The sequence below is a fragment of the Poromitra crassiceps genome (genome assembly GCF_964638095.1).
Source record: "Poromitra crassiceps genome assembly, chromosome: 4".
In the NCBI taxonomy this organism is placed as follows: domain Eukaryota; kingdom Metazoa; phylum Chordata; class Actinopteri; order Beryciformes; family Melamphaidae; genus Poromitra; species Poromitra crassiceps.
Window position 1 is genome coordinate 71,300,861 of NC_139626.1, and position 22,018 is coordinate 71,322,878.

General features: G+C 44.7%; 1 protein-coding gene across 1 annotated transcript in view; it reads left to right on the top strand.

The window, feature by feature from the left end:
• Window positions 1-22,018, top strand: part of tpcn3 (two pore segment channel 3) — a 120,601-nt gene that overhangs the window by 83,834 nt on the left and 14,749 nt on the right. The window contains exon 17 of the mRNA XM_083634891.1: window positions 1,477-1,593. Coding sequence (XP_083491017.1) covers window positions 1,477-1,593 — 117 coding nt within the window. The remainder of the gene's footprint in view (window positions 1-1,476; window positions 1,594-22,018) is intronic.

Here is a 22,018-nt window from a genome sequence, read left to right on the forward strand (position 1 = left end):
CTTTACGCCTGCCTCTGACTATAGGTGTAAGATTTAGGAAGGCTTAAGTCTAGATGGTCCAACTGGCGTAACTGTTAGGTCGGATTTAGACCATCTAGTTACGACCGACTTCGCTTCAAGGATAATTTCGTTTTTTTTTAAACCTGGACCCTATTTTCCACACTGTATGTGTCTAAGCCCTCATTCACACAGGACGCCGAACGTAAGCAGAACTGAAGCTTGAAGCAGGCACAAGCTGAACGTACGCCTTGTTGTTCACACAAGACGCCTTCTCTTTCCCTCTCAGCTCCTCTCAGCACCTACTCTATCTCGCGCCTTGAACCCGCCCACATCTCCCATTGACTTCATGCTTCACGGCTTCAGCGTCACGCTTGGAAATTCGGCGTCAGTCCTGAGTGATCGCTTCGGCGTGGCATAAGCGTGGCTTCGGCACGGCGTCAGCGTGGCATGCACGCGGGTGGTGTGAACGGCTTCGCCTGTTAACAAGGATGCCGAAATGAAACTTGTTGGTACAGCGTAGGTACAGCTTCGGTTGAGCGTTGCCTCCGCGTTCTGTGTGAATGAGGGCTAAGGGACTCATCGTGGCATCATTTTTTCAAATTGGTTGAGTACTCACCGAGATAGCCTTGTTTCCAGCTCGAGCATTATTGTCAAACAACTACCAGTGTAACCCAGTCGGGCATTTGTGCACCGTCATTCCACGTTCGCTAAAACTGCTTGTTTTGCCGCTGGGAGACTCAAACTGTCATAATAGTGTCTGGCAACATGGAAACAACATCCACTTGGGCTCAGTTATAACTAGATTGAGCTAAGAAGGCTGTTTTGTGTTTATATGTGTGGTATTTATTCAGTTTGGGAGCTCACGATCTCTAGCTCAAGTTGGCTTGCTAGGTCAGGGGTGGGCGGGGGGAGGGTAACTGTCTCAGACAGGGGGGAGAGGTGGCCACGCCCATTTAGGAGACTGGAAGAGTCAGGTGGAGCCTGAAATGAGGCATCTCTAAGTGTATAGAGTCTCTGTTGAAGTCTGTAGTTGCTCCTTGTCACATCCATCTCACATCCATAAAAAAGTTGCTCAGTTATGTTTTTATCATTTGAGAAATATTGCCAAGGTTAAGTCTTTTATTTCAGCCACATACCTGGAGAAACTCATCCATGCTTTTATTTCCTCCCGCCTCGATTATTGTAATTCCCTTTATACATGTACCTGTCTTAGTCAGAAATCAGAAAGTCGCCCCGGTTTTAGCATCCCTGGTCATTTTTAGGATTGATTTTAAAATTATTTTATTTGCTTTTAAGGCCAGGCGTAGCACCTCCCTACATCACTGACCTTTTAGCCCTCTATGAGCCGGATGCAGCCTGAGATCCTCTGGCACGGTGTTGCTAGCCATTCTGTCGACTAGGCTGAAAACTAAAGGATACAGTAAGCGCGCCTCCACTCTGTCGACTAGGCTTCTTACGTTATTATTATGCTTGCAGCATCTTGGTGGCATTTGTGCTGGAGGCCTTCTTCATAGAGTACTCTGTGGAGGGGAAGAGCCACCTGCAGACCTCTCTGGAGAAGAAGATCCAGGAGCTGGAGCTGGCTGTGGCACAGTACGTTACCATGGCAACCACACACGCACACACGCGCACACACATTTGAAATATTTATTTATGTCCACATAAATACAAGTATGCAAAGGACATAAACAGTAATAGTGCAGTCAAATGCTGGGAGTCAGTCAGTTACATGAGTGCCCAGACGGCAAACACAATAATGCATACACATAAGAAACACACAGGATGATAACATGGCAGGTTGATATATACAGTTATACTGTAATGCAAGATAACGGTCAGTATCCACTTCATGGGTACAAAAAGCAGCGCCTCCTCCATATTGAGCGGCTGCCGATAATAGTAGATATTGAACAATATCTCGCTAACTGCTTGGCCCACACACACACACACACACACACACACACACACACACACACAACTGTATAATTAAAAACAATGAATGAATGAAATCTTGGGCACAATTTGAAATTTACTGTGACTATTATTTAATTTAACTTTTAGCTTAAAGGCCCAATCCGTCAAAACTCACTATTACTGACGCCGGTGGCCGTTAGTGTAACTGCAGGCAGCGTGTGAACGAGCTGACGCGCGGGCACCATACTCGCACGCGCACAAGCAGTTGCCTGGCAACAGCAGAGCTGTTCGTTGCTTTGTAACGTTAACTCATAAAAGTCACTTGAAAACGGCAACCTGGACAATTTATCGGTCAGATCAGCCTCGAGATGCCCAGGAAGGATTCTGGATGAATTATGGGACGATATTGTGGCATGTTTGGTCGTGTTTTGGCTTGCGTTGGCTGCGGGCAAGTCGATACTCATGTTAGCACAAGCCAGGAAATAGCCTGCTCCCCCTGTATGTACGGTACCCTGTAATGCCTGGAGTTGACCAAACTGAACAATCAAACAATGTTTCATAAGCATAACAGTAACGTTAGGCATATTTACGACTGTTAAATTCATTATCCACACAAGACGGTAACGTTCTTAGTGGGGCTGGTGGTAATTTCTATAAATGTAAATTAATATTAGTTAGCCGCGATTAGCATCAAGCTAACGTTACTAGTATGCAGCCAACAGCCAACTGCAGTCAGAGCCTGCTGGCTGCGGGAAGTGGATACTCATGTTAGCAGAAGCCAGGAAATAGCCTGCTCCCCCTGTATGTACGGTACCGTCCAAACTGAACAGTCAAACAATGTACCGTAAGCATAACAGACAGTAGGCTAACGTTAGGCATATTTCCGACTGTTAGATTAATTATCAACACAAGACAGTAACGTTATTAGTGGGGCTGGTGGTAATTTCTATAAATATAGCTAAATCTATTAGTTAGCCGCGTATAGCATCAAGCTAACGTTCAGGCAGACTCACCACCGCAGCTAAATGCAGTCAAACAATAATGTTCCATGACCATAAGCATAACGGTAGTAACGTTAGGGTTGCATTACTTCACACAAGACGGTAATGTTAGCAGAGTTTCTGACCAGGTGGTCAGATACTTGTACTACGGAGTGACAGTAAAAATCTTGAATCTTGAAAATCCATTAGCAAGCAGCTAACGTTATCTGGTCAAAACCACATTACAGTAGCTACAAGCAGCAAGTTCCCTTCATGAACCGAAAACACAGTCCTGACTCTAGTTTCCCCCCGATGTCGGTCACATTGCTGCTGTCTGGCCAGACGGGCTTCATTAGATAAATATGTATTTATTTAGTCTGGACTTTTTCTGGAGTCTGTGTTGTTTCCTTTAGCTAGCAGCTAGCGACGAGCGTAACGTTAAAAGCTACTTCAGCCATTTCCTGTTAGCGTCTAGGACAAGAGCACAAGCTCGTGAACGCGCGACACGTCACATCCTCTAGCTGTGGCGGGAGATGCTATCCACTTCGAAACTGCGGTTTTTCCATATATCTTCTGAACGGCTGGTCGGAGAGAAACGCCCCTTTAAGTTACGTCAAGGCGCATTCACTCAGTGCCAATAATAAACACTTTGTGCACATTTATTTCTCGCCAAAACCAACGGAATGGGCCTTTAAACTTCACATTTGGTTTTCTTAAATCAGATTAATTTTCCCAAGACACACAGACTTGTATTCCCGACCAGAACACTCCGCCTCCTCTTGGAGTAAATGTGGAATTGCAATTTAGATTTTTTCTTTTAGATGTTTTAACATCCTATAATGTATGGAAGCATATCCCATTTTGAGGGAAAAACTGCACATACAAATGGCACATTTTAAAAATTCAAATATAGGATTACATGGCCAAAATATACACCTCCTTTTGAATTATGCATGCCTGGCCTGCATTATCCATACAGTATATGACATCGGGCCAGAGGTGGAAAGTAACTACCGTAATTACATTTACTCTTATTACTGTAATTGAGTAGCTTCTTTGTGTACTTATCAGTAATTTTACTTAAAGTGATAATACAGAAGATTTTCATGGAAATAAATGTCTGTAAAGTCACTATATATCGCCAACTGAGTTAACAGAATGGTGATTGAGCCCATTGCCCATTGATGAAAGCCCTTGCATCTCTCTGTATTGCAACATTTATGAACTTCTGTCATCTGTGGCGACACTTTCCCCGCCCCCAGACAAAAAAACTAAAAGATACCACAAGAGGCGCACAGTTCTTGACGGGTTTCGCATGACCCAGCACCCGCCAGAGAGGGTAGGCGGAGTAAGAACAAGTTGCTGTTTCCGCATTATTATGAACCCACTGGAGATTTGGGCGGAACACACCCTGTCCCCGCCTACGCAGCAGTCAAGCACCAGGATTGGCCAGGAGCGAGCCTTTTGTTCCCTTTTGACAGCTCAAATCTCCCCCACACACACACACCCCGCCCAGTCGCCCATGTGTCATAGCGATCTCCATTGGGATCCGCTGAGCAACTTCTTCTTCTTTTGAGATGTGTGCGTGGTTGGCGTCCAAGCGTTGCATTACCGCCCCCACTGGCCAACTTGAATGTATTAAGAGGAAGAAGAAAAAACCCTTCACGTCACATATGCGCCACTGTGTGGATCTCATCTGCAATTACTGCTCATGGCCACTGGTGTTGTCAGAGACAAGAAAACTGAAATCTTCCGTATTATCACTTTAAGTAATGTACTTTGTTACAGCTTCAGTTACAAAGTAAAAGTAGTTACAAAGTAGTTACAAAGTAAAATAAATCCAAATATATAAAATAGATCCAAAGTTACAAAGTCCCTGTGTTGCCAACTTGTTTCAAGGAAATTAGCTATTGGCTGCTCAAAGCGTTGCTAGAAGTCGCCAGATAACATCATATGCTAATTTGCATATCAATTTATAACCTACAGTCCCTGCTTTCAACGGAGGGAGGCGGGGCTACACTGTGTGTGGGAAGTGCTGTGATCATCAGACTTCTCTGGATGACAAACAAGTAGAGCAAACAGGCATCAGCCGTACCAAATGCTTTGAGATTCAACACTTCACCAGACAGACAGACAGACAGACAGACAGACAGACAGGCAGGCAGACAGACAGACAGACAGGCAGTCAGACAGACAGGCAGACAGACAGACAGACAGACAGACAGACAGATAGTCAGACAGACAGACAGACAGACAGTCAGACAGACAGCAATGAGAATATGTTGGTGCTTAATCACAAAGGAGATGGAGAAGGATGAGTTAGAAAACACTTGTCTGGACTTAAAGGATGGCTTTACCGATTATCAACCCACTTTGTATCATTATAATGTCGTTAATATAAGCAGATGGGAGAGCTCCCATTTCCTCCTCTGGCAAAACATAAAATGTGTCACAGCGGAACTGCAGAAGTTCTGCTCGAGACGCGGAATCTGCTCCGAGGGCAGCTGTTATTGTTTATTTTAATTGTTTATGCACAGAGAATTGCATTGACAGCCTTAATGAGCCTTAATGACTTGCAGCTGGCAGGGGCGGAGTTTCTGCAGGCAAAGGGAGGATTTTTCTCTGTGAGGAAAACATATAGAGAAGGTAAACACTGCCGATGTGCTGCTTATATTACCGAGATTATAATGATACAAAGTGGGTTGATAATCGGTAAAGCTTCCTTTAAGTCCAACTGGAACCCCATCGGATTTAGTTGAAGTTGAGGATGAACTCGGAAAAAGAACCTAATTTGAGCGTTATGTCCCTGTACCTTTTTTATTGTGTGTGAGAGATTATAACTAGAAAAGTAACTAAGGTTGCTTTCACATATAAGCTGGTGGACTCTGTGCGATTTGTGGGGGGTGAAGTTTCAACATTGTTGCAATTTTCATTTGGTCCGGTTCACTTTCACACAGCAATTTGTCACAAGCGCACCAAACTCTCTGAACAATGTCACATGGTTGAAACAGTCACTCGTCTATTGGACAGAATAGAGAAGGGAAATCTCTCCTCTCCAGCAGGCTTCTTGCCTGGCTGAGGGCTGACTGAACAACACAAGTGAATCCACAAAACACAAACCATGGAGCAACACCACCTGCGATATTGGGATTTCTGGTTTTACTTTGTTGTTACTATCAAATAAATATTTGACAAGAATGTGCCCAATATGAGCAGCAGATGAGGCAGCGAGCTGAAGAGAACAGGAGGGAGGGGCAGGTGGGGGGGGGCGGAGGGTGATGGTTTGGAGGAGGTGGTCAGGGGTAGGGGAGGTCGTAAGCTTGGGAGAACAGATAGGTTTTTTTTTTTTTTTTTTTTTTTTTTTTTTTACTTTTTTAGAACATAAAGAAAACAAAACAAGAACAGGAAAAAAGAAAAGAAAAAACATATATACATACATTCAACATTACAATGCTACAAAATGTCAAAATGTGCTTACAAAACGATAAAAAAAAAATATATATATATATATATATATATATATACTGTGCAAAGGATCCAAAAGAAACTCAAATACCGCTTTTAGCCTGATCAAAATAGGTCAGGAACGGGTCCCAAATAACGGAAAATTTCCTTAAAGAATTTGACCTCTGGAATCTGAGTCTCTCCATACGTATAACTGAGATCATGTCTGTCAGCCACAGCTGAAAAGAAGGTGGAGAGGAGGACTTCCATTCCTTCAAAATTAGTTTCTTGGCAACTGTCATTCCCTGTGTCAGAGATTACTGCACGGCCGTTGGGAGGAGCAAAGAGGACTCCGAGCAGCCGAAGATGGCGAGTTCCGCCTCCAGTTGGAGGGTTATTTTGTAGGCCTTAGAGTACCAGTCAAATATTTTGGCCCAGAATCCTGATAGTGAAGGGCAAAACCAAAAAGCATGGGACAATGTGCCCTCCGACACCCGACACCTATCACATAGTGGTGAGACCGAAGGATATATCTTGTGTAACCTATGCTTGGAGTAATGAAGATGGTGAGCAACTTTAAATTGGATAAGTTGATGTCTACTATTAACTGAACAGAGCTGGACCACAGACAGACTCCTGTCCCATATGATTTCAGACAGATCCACACCAAGTTCCTCCTGCCACGCCTCTTTGATCCTCTCAGTGGGGGCCTTAATGCAATCGTCGAACAAACACACAAACTTAGAAATAAGATGCCTGGAGTTGGGAGGGCTTAACAAAACCTAAAAAAAAACATGTTCATCTGGGAGAACTTCAAAATTGCGAATCTTGGATCGGACATAATGTCTAACTTGTATATATCTATAAAGATGCGTTTGGGGCAACTCAAATGCTCTCTTCAGAAGATCAAAGGATGCAAATTGGCCATCAATATACAGGTCACTGATGGAGACCAGCCCCTTTTCACTCCAGGCATGGCAAATTCTATCTGACCATGAGGGCAAAAAAGAATGATTAAAACAGATTGGTGTGTGAACAGAAACATCTGGTACATTCAAAACTTTCTTAACCTGATTCAGAATTCTGAACAGAGTTTTCTGAATTCTGAAAACTCAAACCTTTCAAAGTCCCAGGCTCCTCTAGCTTAGAAAACAACATGGCTGGCAATGAGGACCTGGCGATAGAGCCAGCCTCCATTTGTAGCCACAGAGGGGCCCGGGAGTTAAATTGCCAGGAGTTCCTTGTCGCCAAAACATCAGAGCCCTAACATTGGCAGCCCAGTAATAGTGCTTAAACACTGGTAAGGCCAGCCCCCCTGCAGACTTAGGTTTTTGCAGATGAATTTTAGAAATTCTATGGTTCTTATAATTCCAAATATAGGACAGAATTATGGAGTCCAGCTCTTTGAAGAAAGCCGACGTAAGAAAAATGGGGAGGCTTTGACACAAATAAAGGAACCTGGGAAGTGAAACCATCTTAATTGAGTTTATACGACCAATCATGGATAAAGGGAGGATTTTCCAGCTTTCTATACATTGTTTAAGTTTTGTAACAAAATCCCTAAAATTCAACTTAAATACTGTATTAGCTTAGGATCTCTGGGTATGGTCAAGCCAAGATAGGTGAGGCGGCCCTTTGCTAATTTGAATGGGAGACTCTCCAGGAACCCAGGAGTAAAGAGCTCAGAGAGAGGCATAAAGTCACTTTTTGTCCAATTAATTGTGTATCCAGACAGCTTACCGAAAGAAGTGATTAGTTCTAGGAAAGGGGGGATAGATTTTTCTGAATTATGCAGGTATATTATCACATCGTCGGCATACAAACTGATACGCGTCTCGCCACCTCCGACCTCAAGGCCTGCAAGGCTTGCGTGACTACGTATTTTTAAGGCAAGGGGCTCAAGCGCGATGGCGAAGAGGGCCGGCGAGAGAGGGCAACCCTGCTGGACCGAACGAAATAATGGAAACCTGGTTGACTTGTCGCCATTCCTTATAACTGAGCATGCCGGACTCGCATATATAAGCTTTACCCAGGATATGAATGAATTGCCGAACCCGAATCTGTGCAGTGACTCAAACATATAAGGCCACTCAACCTGATCAAACGCCTTCTGTGCATCAAGTGATAAAATCGCAGCACCACTGGTCTTACTGTGATCCGCGTACATGGTGTTAAGGAGACGTCTGACATTGGAGAAAGAAAACCTACTCGGGATAAACCCTGTCTGGTCAGGATGAATAATAGATGACAAATGTCTATTTAACCGGGTCGCCAGCATTTTAGTGATTACTTTTCTGTCAAAATTTTGAAGCGCTATGGGTCTGTAGCTAGCCGGATCGTCCTTCCCCTTTTTGTAAATGAGTTAGATGCAATTCTGAGGAGGAGTGGAGCGAGAATGTTGCAAAATTTCTTGTAAAATTCAGCGCCAAATCCATCCGGGCCAGCTGCTTTGCCTGATGGGAATGACTTAATGGCAGAAGTTATTTCCTCCAATGTAAAATCAGAGTCTAAGTCCTTTCTGGCATCATCACTAAGTTTGGGCATTTCAAGAGGGTCGAAAAAGTCACTCAAATCCGACTGGGCGGCATCACACTTAAGCCACTTTCACACATGAACTCCGGATCAGGTCAGGGTTGCCCCCCACTGAGCCTGCCCCGGATGATAGGTGAAGTGTACCCTTTCACACATGAGGCATGTTGCATTCACACATGAGTAGCACCTCCGCAGAGTTTGTAAAGTAGAGAGGGGGCGGGCGGCGGGGGTGGGGGAATTTGGGCATGACCACACAGTTGTGAAAACTAAAAATACATAATGGGCGATAACTGCCTAACGTTCACGGCATATAATCGTTTGCGCATAACGTTAGTAAGTAATTAATTAAACAACCCTACAACTCACGCCCAGATGCATCGATTTCCTCGAGTCGCAAGCAGTACAAACAAAACAGGTCTTTGCTATGTTCAGTCCTAAAATGCCTCAAACCTCCTAGAATTATACAGAATACAGGAAGCTAGATGTTTTTACCTTCAAAATAAAATAAATGTTGTATTACTTAGTAACAAAAAATCAGAATGTCGACTCACTACGGGTTAAAATTGACTTTTCGAAGGGAGCAGATATTCTTCCAGTTTATCTCCGTTCTGTATCTTTCGAAACACACACAAAAAAACATTACACGTGCATTTACTTTATTTAATTGCCATTATTGCGAAGGTTATACCCGGAAGTTTTCGTTTTATACTGCCTGACTTGACGCTACTTGGAATTTGCGCGAACGCTGTGTAAACGTTAAATCAAAGACATGAACGCAACCAGATCCAGATACCCTACCTAGCGATGTCCAATACTGGGAAGCGGGACGACCCTCGCGTCCAAAAATGCTTATTAAATGTGTGTGCTGTGCGAAGCAGACATGAAATCAGATCAGAGCCATGAGCCTTTCAATCCAGCAATCCGCAACATGTTGGCTGTCGCACACAGAGCAGTTTTGAGCTTCATTTGAAAATCAAATGGCATGTGTTTTTTGCTCGCTCATTTTCACATCGACTATTTATATAATAATAATCTGTCACGATCGTCTCTGTCCTCATGCACTCACGAGCTCACGGAGCTCTGGGGGGGGGGGGGACAATACGCTTCTGCGACTACGGCTGGGGGTACACTTCCCTCCGGCTAGGACGAGGCTCCGCGGGAGCGCGCATGAGGCGCATGCAGACATTCACACATGACAGCCATCCGTATGGCCTCTAGATAACTCCTGAATTCCAAACATGTGTGAAAGCAGCTTTAGATGAGTAGAGTTCACTATAAAACTCCCTAAAGCGGTTATTTATCTCCTTAGGGTTAGTCAGCCCCTTTTTGATTTAACACATTGAGTGCCAGCGACGCCATATGGCGTCATTAGAAATTTACCGTAGGCTGCCAGCGACGCCAAATGGCGTCAGTAACTCGAAATTGTTTTTTTGACGGGGGGGTGTCGATCTATGCCTCTTACATCGCCTCTTACAATATGATAGCTATTGAATGTGTCTAACCTATTTTACAGAACCCTTAGGTGGCGACAGCGCACTCCAGATGAGAGAAAGTGGAGTAAAACCATAGAGTAAAACACACAGAAGAAGTCGTTTGGGAAGAGGAAATCGCATCGCATCCGTCCGTATGCAGCTGCTTCATTGAAGCATAACGTAGCTGTGCCCCTGCAGCAGCCAATCTGCTGTCACAATTGAGCACCTCGTGTCCGCTGCAACAGTCCATTCGCATGATCAGCCGTGGAGTTCTCAACTGGAAGCATGATGACATACACGCGGGTGTAAAAATGCTGGACTAGCGGACTTTTCACTGCTGAGCAGCACACGCAGAGCAAACGCACTCAGCAGAGCTGAGCAGAGCAGAGAGATACTCCTCCCACAACGGGGGGGGGGGAGGAGGAGGGGGGGAGGTGGGGCACGCAGGACACTACAGCAGACAACAGACCCAGGCAGCTGCAGCATTACATCAGAAAATATTAGCAATGAGTCAATGATGTGCTTGAAATGCTTCCTTTCACAAAAGGGTCATTATCTCAGCTCGTAGAAAAAAAGGGCTGTTTTTGGTCTAATCAAGCTATCTTCTCCGGCTCATAACTAAAGAACGGAAAATGGGATCAATAAACTTTTTTTTGCAGGTGATAGAAGAGAGTCTCATCGTTATTTGTGCGTGTTCAGTGTTTACATAGTAATTATTAAAGAAATTATATGACTGTTTTAAAATGCATTGCGGCCTATGTGGCACAGTACAGCACCTTTTGCCCAAGGGCCGTGGCACTCAAAGTGTTAATGGAGAGGATTGATCTAGAAGCCTGAGTGCCCTTGAGCTGCCGCGCCAGGAGCCCCTCAGGCTTATCTCCCAATTCAAATTGTTTTTGTCTCAGTTTTAAAAGAAGAGTGTTTATTTGGCCACCTAAGATGCAGTTATATTCATATTTTAATCTTAATATCTTATTATAATCGTCAGAGCATTTTGAAGCCTGATCCGTCTTTCTTTTTTGGCAGTAGATTCATATGAGATTATGTCCCCACGAATAACTGCCTTTAAAGTTTCCCATAGCGTGGAGTCTGAAACTTCACCATTATCGTTAAATTCCATAAACTGTTTTAATTTGGTGTCAATATGCTCTATGAATCTCTCTTCCGCGAGTAAGGTTGGATTAAAACTCCAAGAGTACGTTTGTTTAGGGAGAGAGAGATTCAGGGACATAGTCAGAGGGCCATGGTCAGAGATCAATATGTTGTGGTATTTGGTGTTGATGACATGGGGAATTAGCTGAGAATCTATTAAAAAATAGTCTATCCTACTGTAAGATTTGTGGACATGGGAATAGAATGAGTAGTCTTTATCTGTGGGGTGCTGAACCCTCCAGATATCCACTACATTCCTAGATTTAATCAAATTGTTCATTACCGTCACTGATGAGATTGTTGGGGGTGGTCGTGAAGACAGCCTATCTAAATATGGATCTAAGTAACAATTTAGGTCACCGCCAATTATTATATTTGAATTATTAGAGTCGGGGAGTAGATTGAAAACTTTCTTAAAAAAACTGGGGTCGTCTGTGTTTGGGCCATAAATATTGAGTAGGGTAATCGGAAATGAGTCGATGGTGCCAGAAACTAAGATGTACCTACCATGAGGGTCTGTTGTCAATGTAACAAGTTGAAACGGAATATTTTTCCTAAAAAGTATAGCTACACCCCGGGCGTGGGAAGAGAATGGGGATTGGTAGACTTGTGAGACCCAACCGCACCGCAGACTACGCTGCTGAGTCGCCTTAATATGAGTTTCTTGTAAAAAGATTATATCCGCTGATAAGGATCTTAGGTGACTAAAAACTTTTTCCCTTTTTACAACATGACCTAACCCCTTCACATTCCACGAGACCATTTTAATATCTCTGCCTCCCAGCTGTGTCCTATCCTGAAATCCAAGCATACATAAACAAAAAATAAACTTCTACAAATAAGCACAGATTTATACAGTAAGTCGAAGCGACTGGTAGCATAACAAACACAGGAAATACAAAACAAAACAAAACAAAACATACCTGACTGAGGTAAGAACAAAACCCGTATAATCCCCCCCACCCCCCCCTCATGACCCGTTTCATTTTTGTTGTTCCGGTTTGGTCCATGCCTACAGTAGCTCAAATATGCCCTGGCAAGTGTCTCTTAACAGCGTGTCCCTGTTAAGTCTGGGAAAAACATCATACTACAATTTTGTTGTTTCACAACAGACCATCCACTTTGCAGTTGTTAACTCATTCACCGCCAAAGACGTCTTTGACGTGTTATCAGAAATAGCCCTCCCCGCCAATGACGTGTTTGACGTGTTTTTGTTTTTATTACTGCAGCGCTTAGTTCAAACACTTCCCTAGCCTGTGACACAGACACAGGTCCCTAACCTCAAAGTCAAGCCGACAGCACGTTATCAAACACATACCGCAGCTGTTGTTTGAAATAAGGAAGAAGGAGGAAAGGAGGAAAAACAGAAATGCGCTTCCTTGTAGAGAGGAGAAACGCCATTGAAACGCCCCTCGGCGCGCTGCACTGCTCGCCTTGCTGCAGGGCGAACCTGGATTGCCTAGTCAAACCCGTGACGAACATGATCGATCCGGTTCCAGCAGCGCCTGGTCCCAAAGCCAAGCCGGACCCGTTCCTGTGTCGTGTCGCAGCATTCGTCCCAGCCCGAACGAGAGGAGGAAAACGAGCAGAGGCAGAGGAGGCAAAACGCTGATGGGGAAGGAGGGGGAAGGAGGTGCGATCTAGCAGCAGCTGTGGACAGAACTCTCTCTCTCTGTGTGTGTGTGTGTGTGTGTGTGTGTGTGTGTGTGTTTGTGTGTGTGTGTGTGTGTGTGTGTGTGTGTGTGTCTGTGTCTGTGTGTGTCTGTCTGTCTGTGTGTCTGTCTGTCTGTCTGTCTGTCTGTCTGTCTGTCTGTCTGTCTGCACACTCACTCACACTGAGCAAACTGTATTGTTGAATGTAAAAAAAAGCACTTCATATATATATATATATATATAATTTTTTTTTTTTGTCATTTGTGTCATAATGAATAATATTTACATGTCTGATGTCAATACAGTTCAAAATAAAAGAATTGAGAGCGAGTTCTGCCTGAGATTGTGTGCTGTACATAAATGCCATTTTCTGCAATTTCTTTTCTCAGAGAGACCTTTTGGGTGAAAACAGGGTGTATATAAATGGCTATAAGTAGAGTACAGAACATGCTAAAAGCTCACTTTTTTTTCCCTGGTGAACCCAGAGACGTACATCTTCATTTTGAGGTATTGCAAATCACTTTGGTGCTAATAGATAATTTACTGTGGGTCTTGAAAGATGACCAACAATTATGAAAATCTTTGGCCTGTGCTAAATATTGGCAGTCCTAAACTGGCCATGAATGAGTTAATTAACTTTTTTTCCCCCCTTTTTCAAGTACCAAGTCATTTATATAAAAAAAAATATATATATATGTACATACACATACATACAATATACACACATACACACATAATGCACCAAGCTGTAGCTATGTAACTGGTGTTTTATCTCACAATGTCCATTAGTGTGATGACTCAGTGTATTGAAACTATTGTCAAATATTATTATTCTTAATCTTTTACCCCCTTGTAGGCTATCACTCAGTCACAGAAATGTAGTTAAGAGCCCCCTCCAGTCAATACCCCCGCGTGCATCTCCATCCGCGGTCCAGTCATTAAATGGCGTATACAGCCACTCCGCGCCAAAGATCGTCTATATCAACAAAACAAAAAAACACCCACCGCAACATTGTGGGCGACTGCAGCGCTGCCATCGAAAAAGAAAGAGAGTCTCGCTCGCTCCTACAATATGATCTTCGTCTCCCTTCAGACAAACGTGACCGGAACAAAATGGCGGCTCTCTTCTCCACCGCAAATGTTCATTCAAAACAAAAGTCGTAACACCCTTTGAAAACTCCACAACCAGACAGTATCAAAGCCGGTGTGCTATGAAAAAAAAACGGGGGGAGGAGGAAGGAGCGAGACCTACACTGGCCATCCGTTATTAGCTGCAGCGTTTTCAACCTGGCCACACACTTATTGTAATGTACGTGGCTAACGACCAACTAGCGCCAGGTTATCCTATATCAGACAGCCTTATTTACACACTGGAGTAGGGCTCCAACTAGCGTTACTCAGACTAAGTCAAAGGGGGTATTACCTTGGTGTCATGAAAGTCCAGCACTTTGTGAAGTCAAGCATTAATACACGATAACGTAACTTTCTCCTATAAGCGTCCAGCTTTTTCTGATACTCCGGTCGCGTTTCAGGAGTGTCCGCGGGATTTTGTCCTCCTCTCTGCCCTCGGACTGTATGCCACATCAACGTTTTAATCCTCTCCAGCCGGCTCGTTGGGGGGATGTAGACCGTCACCGGAAGACCTCTCCTCGCCATGTCCTTGGTGGCCTCCGCTGCTGAGTGGTACAGGCACGTCTCCCCATCATAGAAAGCTCTGAGTTTAGCCGGGAAAGGTGTTTGAAAACGTATCTTGTTTTCTCTCAGCACACGCTTTGCTTCCTTGTATTCCTGACGCTTTCGGAGGACATCTGGGGCGTAATCATGGTCCACATTCACTCTCCTCTCCAGGTGTACAAACCCCTTCTTCTGCCAGGCCAGCTTTATGACTTCTTCTTTAGTTTTGAAGCTCGCAAACTTGACTATTATGGACCTCGGGGTGGCATCGGCTGCGGTCGGCTTCGGTCCCAGGGAACGGTGGGCTCTTTCAATCCTGAGTTCGGTTGACTCGGGGATTACCAGTTTCTCTCTTAGCATGTTTTCCACAAACACTGCCATTGTGGGGGAGTTGTCCTCCGCTCCTTCAGCTACACCGTGAAGTCTTATGTTGTCTCGTCTTGACCTGCCTTCCTGGTCAGTCAGCCTCCCCTCCAAATTCTCCTGTAACTTGAACAACTCCAGCATGGCTTCCTCCATCCCCTGCACTCTTTCTTCTGCTTCTAAGATACGACTTTCGGCTTTATCCACTCTGCTGTTCGTTGTCTTTATATCTTCTTTAATTTCTTTGAGGGTACTTGCGTTTTCTTGACGAAAGTCTCTCAATTCATTGAGAATAGTTTCCAAGTTAGCCATTTCGTTAGCCTCGTTAGCGACTAGCGGCTCCTCCGGTTCAGAATGACACTCGCTATTTTTATCGTCTGTAATCTTCGCGTTTCTGCCTGGTTGAGTCCGTACTTTATTCTTGTTTTTCTTGCTTTTCCTCCCAGACATATTACTAACGCCTTGTTAATCTCACATCTTGTTTCTTATTAGTCTAAACCTATGAAAAACGGCGTTTTTACAGCCAGGGTCATGGAGCTTTGTGGCTAGGCTGCTACCCGCATGGCCGCTCGACCGGAACTCCCAGAACAGATAGGTTTTAAGTCGGGTTTTGAAAGTGGGGAGTGAGGGAGAGTCTCGGATGGTCTGGGGGAGGGAGTTCCAGAGTCGGGGTGCGGCGCGGGAGAAAGCATGGTCACCAAAGGTTTTGAGTCGGGATGGGGCGATGATAAGGGTGGCAGTAGAAGAGGATCGGAGTGTACGTGAAGGGCGATGGGGGATGAGGAGGTCAGTCAGGTAGGGGGGGGCTAGGCTGTGGAGGGCTTTGAAGGTGAGGAGGAGTAGTTTGAAGTCGATGCGTTGCTTGACGGGGAGCCAGTGGAGAGAGTGGAGGACAGGGGTGATGTGATCGCGGGACCGGGTGTGAGTGAGCAGGCGGGCGGCTGAGTTTTGAACCATCTGGAGTCTATGGAGGGAACGGGAGGTGATGCTGGTGAGTAGGGAGTTGCAATAGTCGAGGTGGGAGGAGATTAAGGCATGGATGAGGGATTGAGCAGCAGGAGAGACAGTGTCTGATTTTGGCGATATTGCGGAGATGGAAATATGAGGTTTTGACAACAGAGCTGACGTGGGGATCGAAGGAGAGGGTGGGGTCCAGGATGAAACCAAGGTTGCGAGCCAGGGGGGAGGGGGTGATGGTGCAGTCATCAATGGTGAGGGTGATGGGTCCGGTTTTATTGAGGGTGGATTTGGTGCCAATGAGGAGGAGTTTAGTTTTGTCGCTGTTGAGTTGGAGGAAGTTGTGGGTTAGCCAGGTTTTTATTGCGGATATGCAGTTTTCGATGTGGGTTCTGGAGGGATTTGGTGCTGATGTAGAGCTGAGTGTTGTCGGCGTAGCAGTGGAAGTCCAGGTTGAATTGACGGATGATGTGACCAAGGGGGAGTATATAGCAGATGAAGAGCAGGGGGCCGAGGACTGAGCCCTGGGGGACCCCCTGCAAAACAGAGGAGAGGGTGGAGGAGTGACCGGAGAGGGAGATGAACTGTTGTCTGTCGGTGAGGTATGAGGTGAGCCAGTCCAGTGCGGTGCCCTGAACACCCAGTTGGCGCAGCCTTTGGAGGAGGATGGAGTGGTTCAAGGTGTCAAAGGCTGCGCTCAGATCGAGTAGAACTAGGATGTTGAGGGCACCGGAGTCAGCGTTTGTGTGCCGCAGTGTTTGTTTTGCTCCCTTCTACCGTTTTCTACTCATGATGCACTGCATGAGATGCACTGGCGCTCTTGTGTTTAGTTTGGTTTGCTTTCACACAACAAACAAATCGCGCCAGGGTTCACTTGGAAGCGAACCGAGACCTACGTTTTCAAGCGGACCAGAGTTTGTTTGTTTGTTCCGCCCCAGAGTTCGTTTGCGCTTTCACACCACCCCAAACGAAGTGGACTATTTGAGGAAATGAACTCTGGTGCGTTTAAAGCGGACCAAACAGCTTATATGTGAAAGCGACCTAAGTAACTTTTCTCTGAGTACATTTTAAATTAGCTACTTTTTACTTCTACTTGTACTTAAGTAAACATTCATCAAAGTAACAGTACTTCTACTTGAGTAGATTATTTATGATTTCTTTCCACCCCTGCATCAGGGGCACCATAACCTTGTGACAGAGCTGGATTCACGTGAGATCATGAGATCACAATCGCACGGCAAATCCATCTTGCCACGCTTCAATCTATTGATTTGAATCTGAACCAGCAGTGGTTCAACCAATCAGCATCTTATAAGGCAGCTATGGGCAGGCTTTGGTGTGACGCCAGCGAGAGTGAGCCCGTGATAGAGGTGATAGACAGATGGTTCATCCAATCACCTGCCAATAACGTGCCCTTTGAAACAGTTTCTCATGTGCCTCGTTCCCAGATGGTGATGTGGAAACAAACCATCTAGCAGCATCAGGTTATGGGCACCACACATTCAAACCACAACATACCATTATACTCTCTGGGGGAATGCAACATAACTTTATACTCTCTGGGGGAATGCATATGCCACCAACATTTACCTTTGATACTAAAATAAGAAGATAAAGAGAAAAGTTATCAACTTTTATTATGATTATGATGATTATTATTATTATAGTTGTTAAAGAATCCCCCGCCTCCCCATTACATTTGAATTTGTTTGTGCCGGAGAGAAAACCTTTTCAGTGTTAACAGAGGAACTGCTAAGAAAAGCTAGGCTAAAAACTACTTCCCCAAAGTGTGTTCACTGCAGTCAGGCTTTTCTTAACTCATTCATGGCCAGTTTAGGACTGCCAATATTTAGCACAGGCCAAAGATTTTCATAATTGTTGGTCATCTTTCAAGACCCACAGTAAATTATCTATTAGCACCAAAGTGATTTGCAATACCTCAAAATGAAGATGTACGTCTCTGGGTTCACCAGGGAAAAAAAAGTGAGCTTTTAGCATGTTCTGTACTCTACTTATAGCCATTTATATACACCCTGTTTTGACCAAAAAGGTCTCTTTGAGAAGAGAAACAGCAGAAAAGGCCATTTTTGTAAAAGACACAATCTCAGGCAGAACTCGCTCTCAATTCTTTTATTTTGAACCGTATTGACATCAGACATGTAAATATTATTCGTTATGACACAAATGACAAAAAAGAATATATATATATATATATATACATGAAGTGCTTTTTTTACATTCAACAATACAGTTTACTCAGTGTGAGTGAGTGTGCAGACAGACACACAGACAGACAGACAGACAGACAGACAGACAGACACACAGACACACACACACACACACACACACACACACACAGAGAGAGAGAGTTCTGTCCACAGCTGCTGCTGGATCGCACCTCCTTCCAAGGGAACACTATTGATCGCCCCGCAAATTAGCATAGGAGGGGAACACCAAACTGGTCTGAGATCAGCGTCTAGCCTCCTCTGCCTCTGCATCGTTTTCCTCCTCTCGTTCGGGCTGGGACGAATGCTGCGACACAGGAACGGGTCCGGCTTGGCTTTGGGACCAGGCGCTGGAACCGGATCGATCATGTTCGTCACGGGTTTGACTACCGCGAACAACTCAATCCAGGTTCGCCCTGCAGCAAGGCAACCAGCGCAGCGCGCCGAGGGGCGTTTCAATGGCGTTTCTCCTCTGCACAAGGAAGCACATTTCTCTGTTTTTCCTCCTGCTCATTTCAAACAACAGCTGCGGTATGTGTTTGTTCACGTGTTGTCGGCTTGTCTATGAGGGCAGGGACCTGATACCATGTCACAGGCTGGGGAAGTCTTTGAACTACGCGCTGCACTAATAAAAACAAAAACACGTCAAACACGTCATTGGCGGGGAGGGCTATTACTGATAACACGTCAAAGACGTCTTTGGCGGTGAATGAGTTAACCTGCCTGTTAATAGTAAGGATGAGAGAACTTTGCCACGAGAACTTTGTCACGAACAAGAACTCGCCTTTATGCCGAGGGTCAGACTACAGGATATTTTTTGTCTTTCATGTCACCATGTCAATTCTGCCATAAATCATAAATGTCAAATTCATAATTGATAACCTCACGAAGTGAAAACAGGGCTCACAGCGCCACAACAACACTGCATAGCAGGGTTTTTTTGCATTATCGCTCGTTTTGCGCTGGAATAGCAAAGCCCTAATTGTGGGCATGTCCGGCCGCTTCGCTTGGTGTCATCTCGGCGCAAACCTCCATATACAGTAGGCGTATTTATGCCCAAAAGTATGTTTGCAGGTGTGATCATGATTATGTCCATTCCCCTTAAAAGCCACAGCGTCACGTCTGTGACAGCAGCGTCCTTCTCACGTGCACAAACAGTGGGACAGAGAGAGAGAGAAAGAGGGCGAGAGAGAAGAGATAACCTAGATGGGGAGAGAGAGAGAGAGAGAGAGAGAGATAGATAGAGATGTGAGGCTGTCATGCATAGAAATCAAATAAAACGTGCTCATGCCCACCTGTGAATCACCTGTGTATTATTGCCATTTCACACGCTGAAAAGAAGGGCTGCTGCCCAAACGTCTGTGTGGCAATAAAAGTATTCAACTTGGAGTGCTGTCCTCCTTTCTTGATGGCTGTCATGTAGAGTTCTCAACGGTCCTAAAAAATCTAATCCGACCCGACCCAACCTGCTTGAGATGCGGACCGAGCTCAACTCGCCCGCCGTTGTCACATACACTCAGCCCGAGACCGACTCAGCCAGACCAAAACAAACAACAAACAAACAAACAAACAGTTATTCGACCTAGGACATTATAAAAAGTGTGCAATTAATGCTGTTGCGGCTCAAATAATGGGAGCGGTATGTGTGTGTTACTGCCATAAATGTTTTTCAGCTTTCATGCTATGTTGTTATGGACGTATTCTTATCCCTTTTTGGGCTCTCTCTCCTGCATCTCCGCTGCGGGGCTACTGCGTGCGTAATTACGCAGCGTACTGAGAGTGATGCTGCTCTATTTGAAGTTGAATTTCGTTCCACCAGCACACATTTTATTAATCGGCTATTTTTTATTCATTTCTGTTAATATATATACATTGAATCCCACCAATTTAGTCCGTCATTTTCCCCTTGGCGCACATAAAGACACATGCTTCCGCCACTGTCTGCTTGATGGCGAGATGGAGCTGTATGCTACTCTTGACAAAACCAGACATCGAATTTTCAACAGTTAACTTTTGCAGTAGCTAGGCCTAGGTTACTGGCTATTACTAGAAGATAAGTCAGTTAAGTTGAGCTGGGTAGTAACGTTATAGGCCGACAGTATCAGACCTGTGTCTCTCTCTCTCTCTCTCTCTCTCTCACTGGAGAGGGCTATTGCAGTGCTATTAAATGTAGCTTAATGGTTGGAAAAGATCAGTATTTGTTTTTTATTTTCTCCTACCTAAAGTAATTTACTGTTACACCACAGACCTGTATGGTCGGGAATTATGTAGCCTAATAAAACCAGACAAACAAATTCTCATTTTTAAATCAAGGTGTGTTTTTTCTGCAATGTAGGCCTAGGCTATATTTGAAAATCAACGTGGCATTCTGAGGAGAGAAGAGTGTGTGCAGGCCCCAGGTGTTGGAGAGAGATTGACATCCATGCCGTGCGTAATGTATCAAAGCGAGGATTTCCTGCACTGCGTGGAGAATACTGTGTGCGCCCCATAGCGCTCAGGCGTAGTGGGGTATTTTGCGCTAAGGGACTGTTCGTTATTTATGAGAGGGGGGGTATGGTGCAGAAAGGGGGAGGGATATCAAATATTTTTTTGAGTACTGGGGAGGGACTTGTGTTTTTTATTTTGGCTTTAGGGAGGGCTATACAACATAAATTTTTTGTATTTTGTATATATTTTAAATGCATTTTTTCGTTCCAAAATTCGTGTTTACTCCCCTATTTATATCTATGGTTTACCTGTATGGTGACTGGACTTGGTATCTCCCATTCCTTCTTTTCACGTAAACCGCTGCTCCTATCCTCCCTCGGTCCTGCTGTTTGCTTGGTGCATTGACTGGAAACGTTTATCATCGCTTTATATTGTTACAGAGCTGGAATTGTTGACACATATGCAGTTGGCTAGGCTCAGGGCCGGTTCGTACATATAGGCGACATAGGCGACCGCCTAGTGCGGCACTTGGAGGGGCGGCAAATTGTGCGCCTTCACTTAGTTGCAGCTCTCCAAATATTCTCCAGCGCTCTGCCTCTTCCATGCTCTTCCCATGGAACCAACCAATCATCACTCCTCATGCCTAAACAAGCACTACTACTAGCCAATCAGAGGCAGAGGAGGGCGGGTCATCATGTCTTCTCCATCCCGCTTGAATGAGGAAAAGGGACATACCGGTAGCCTACAAGTAGACTAATTTACATCATTAACTTTGGGTTAAGGTAGCCTAGGCCATGTGCTCATATGTGTGTACCAGTATTAGTATAATCAGTAAATTAGCGCGATATTTCTAACGTTGTTTCTGGGTTCCAAAACAATCTGTTTCCCTGTGCGGTGCGCAGTGCGCACTTTGCCTGCCCATTCATTGGAGAGACCAAAATTCCAAGATACAATATCTGAAGTTTCTCAAAGTTGAAACTACCTCTGCAGTAGTAGCCTACAATGAAACAAGACAGACTTAATGGACTGGCAACAATCTCCATATAAAATGAACTGGCAGAGAGAATCCTAATAGAGGATGATTGGATTTATTTAAAGACCTTTGCTGACGCAGCTGGTGTCCACTTCTGAAAGGTAAACAAGCTTTATTTGCCAACAGCTCGTAACAACAACTCGCCTTTGTTAAGTTGTGAATCTGCTGATGATATAGGCTATAGGCTAAATA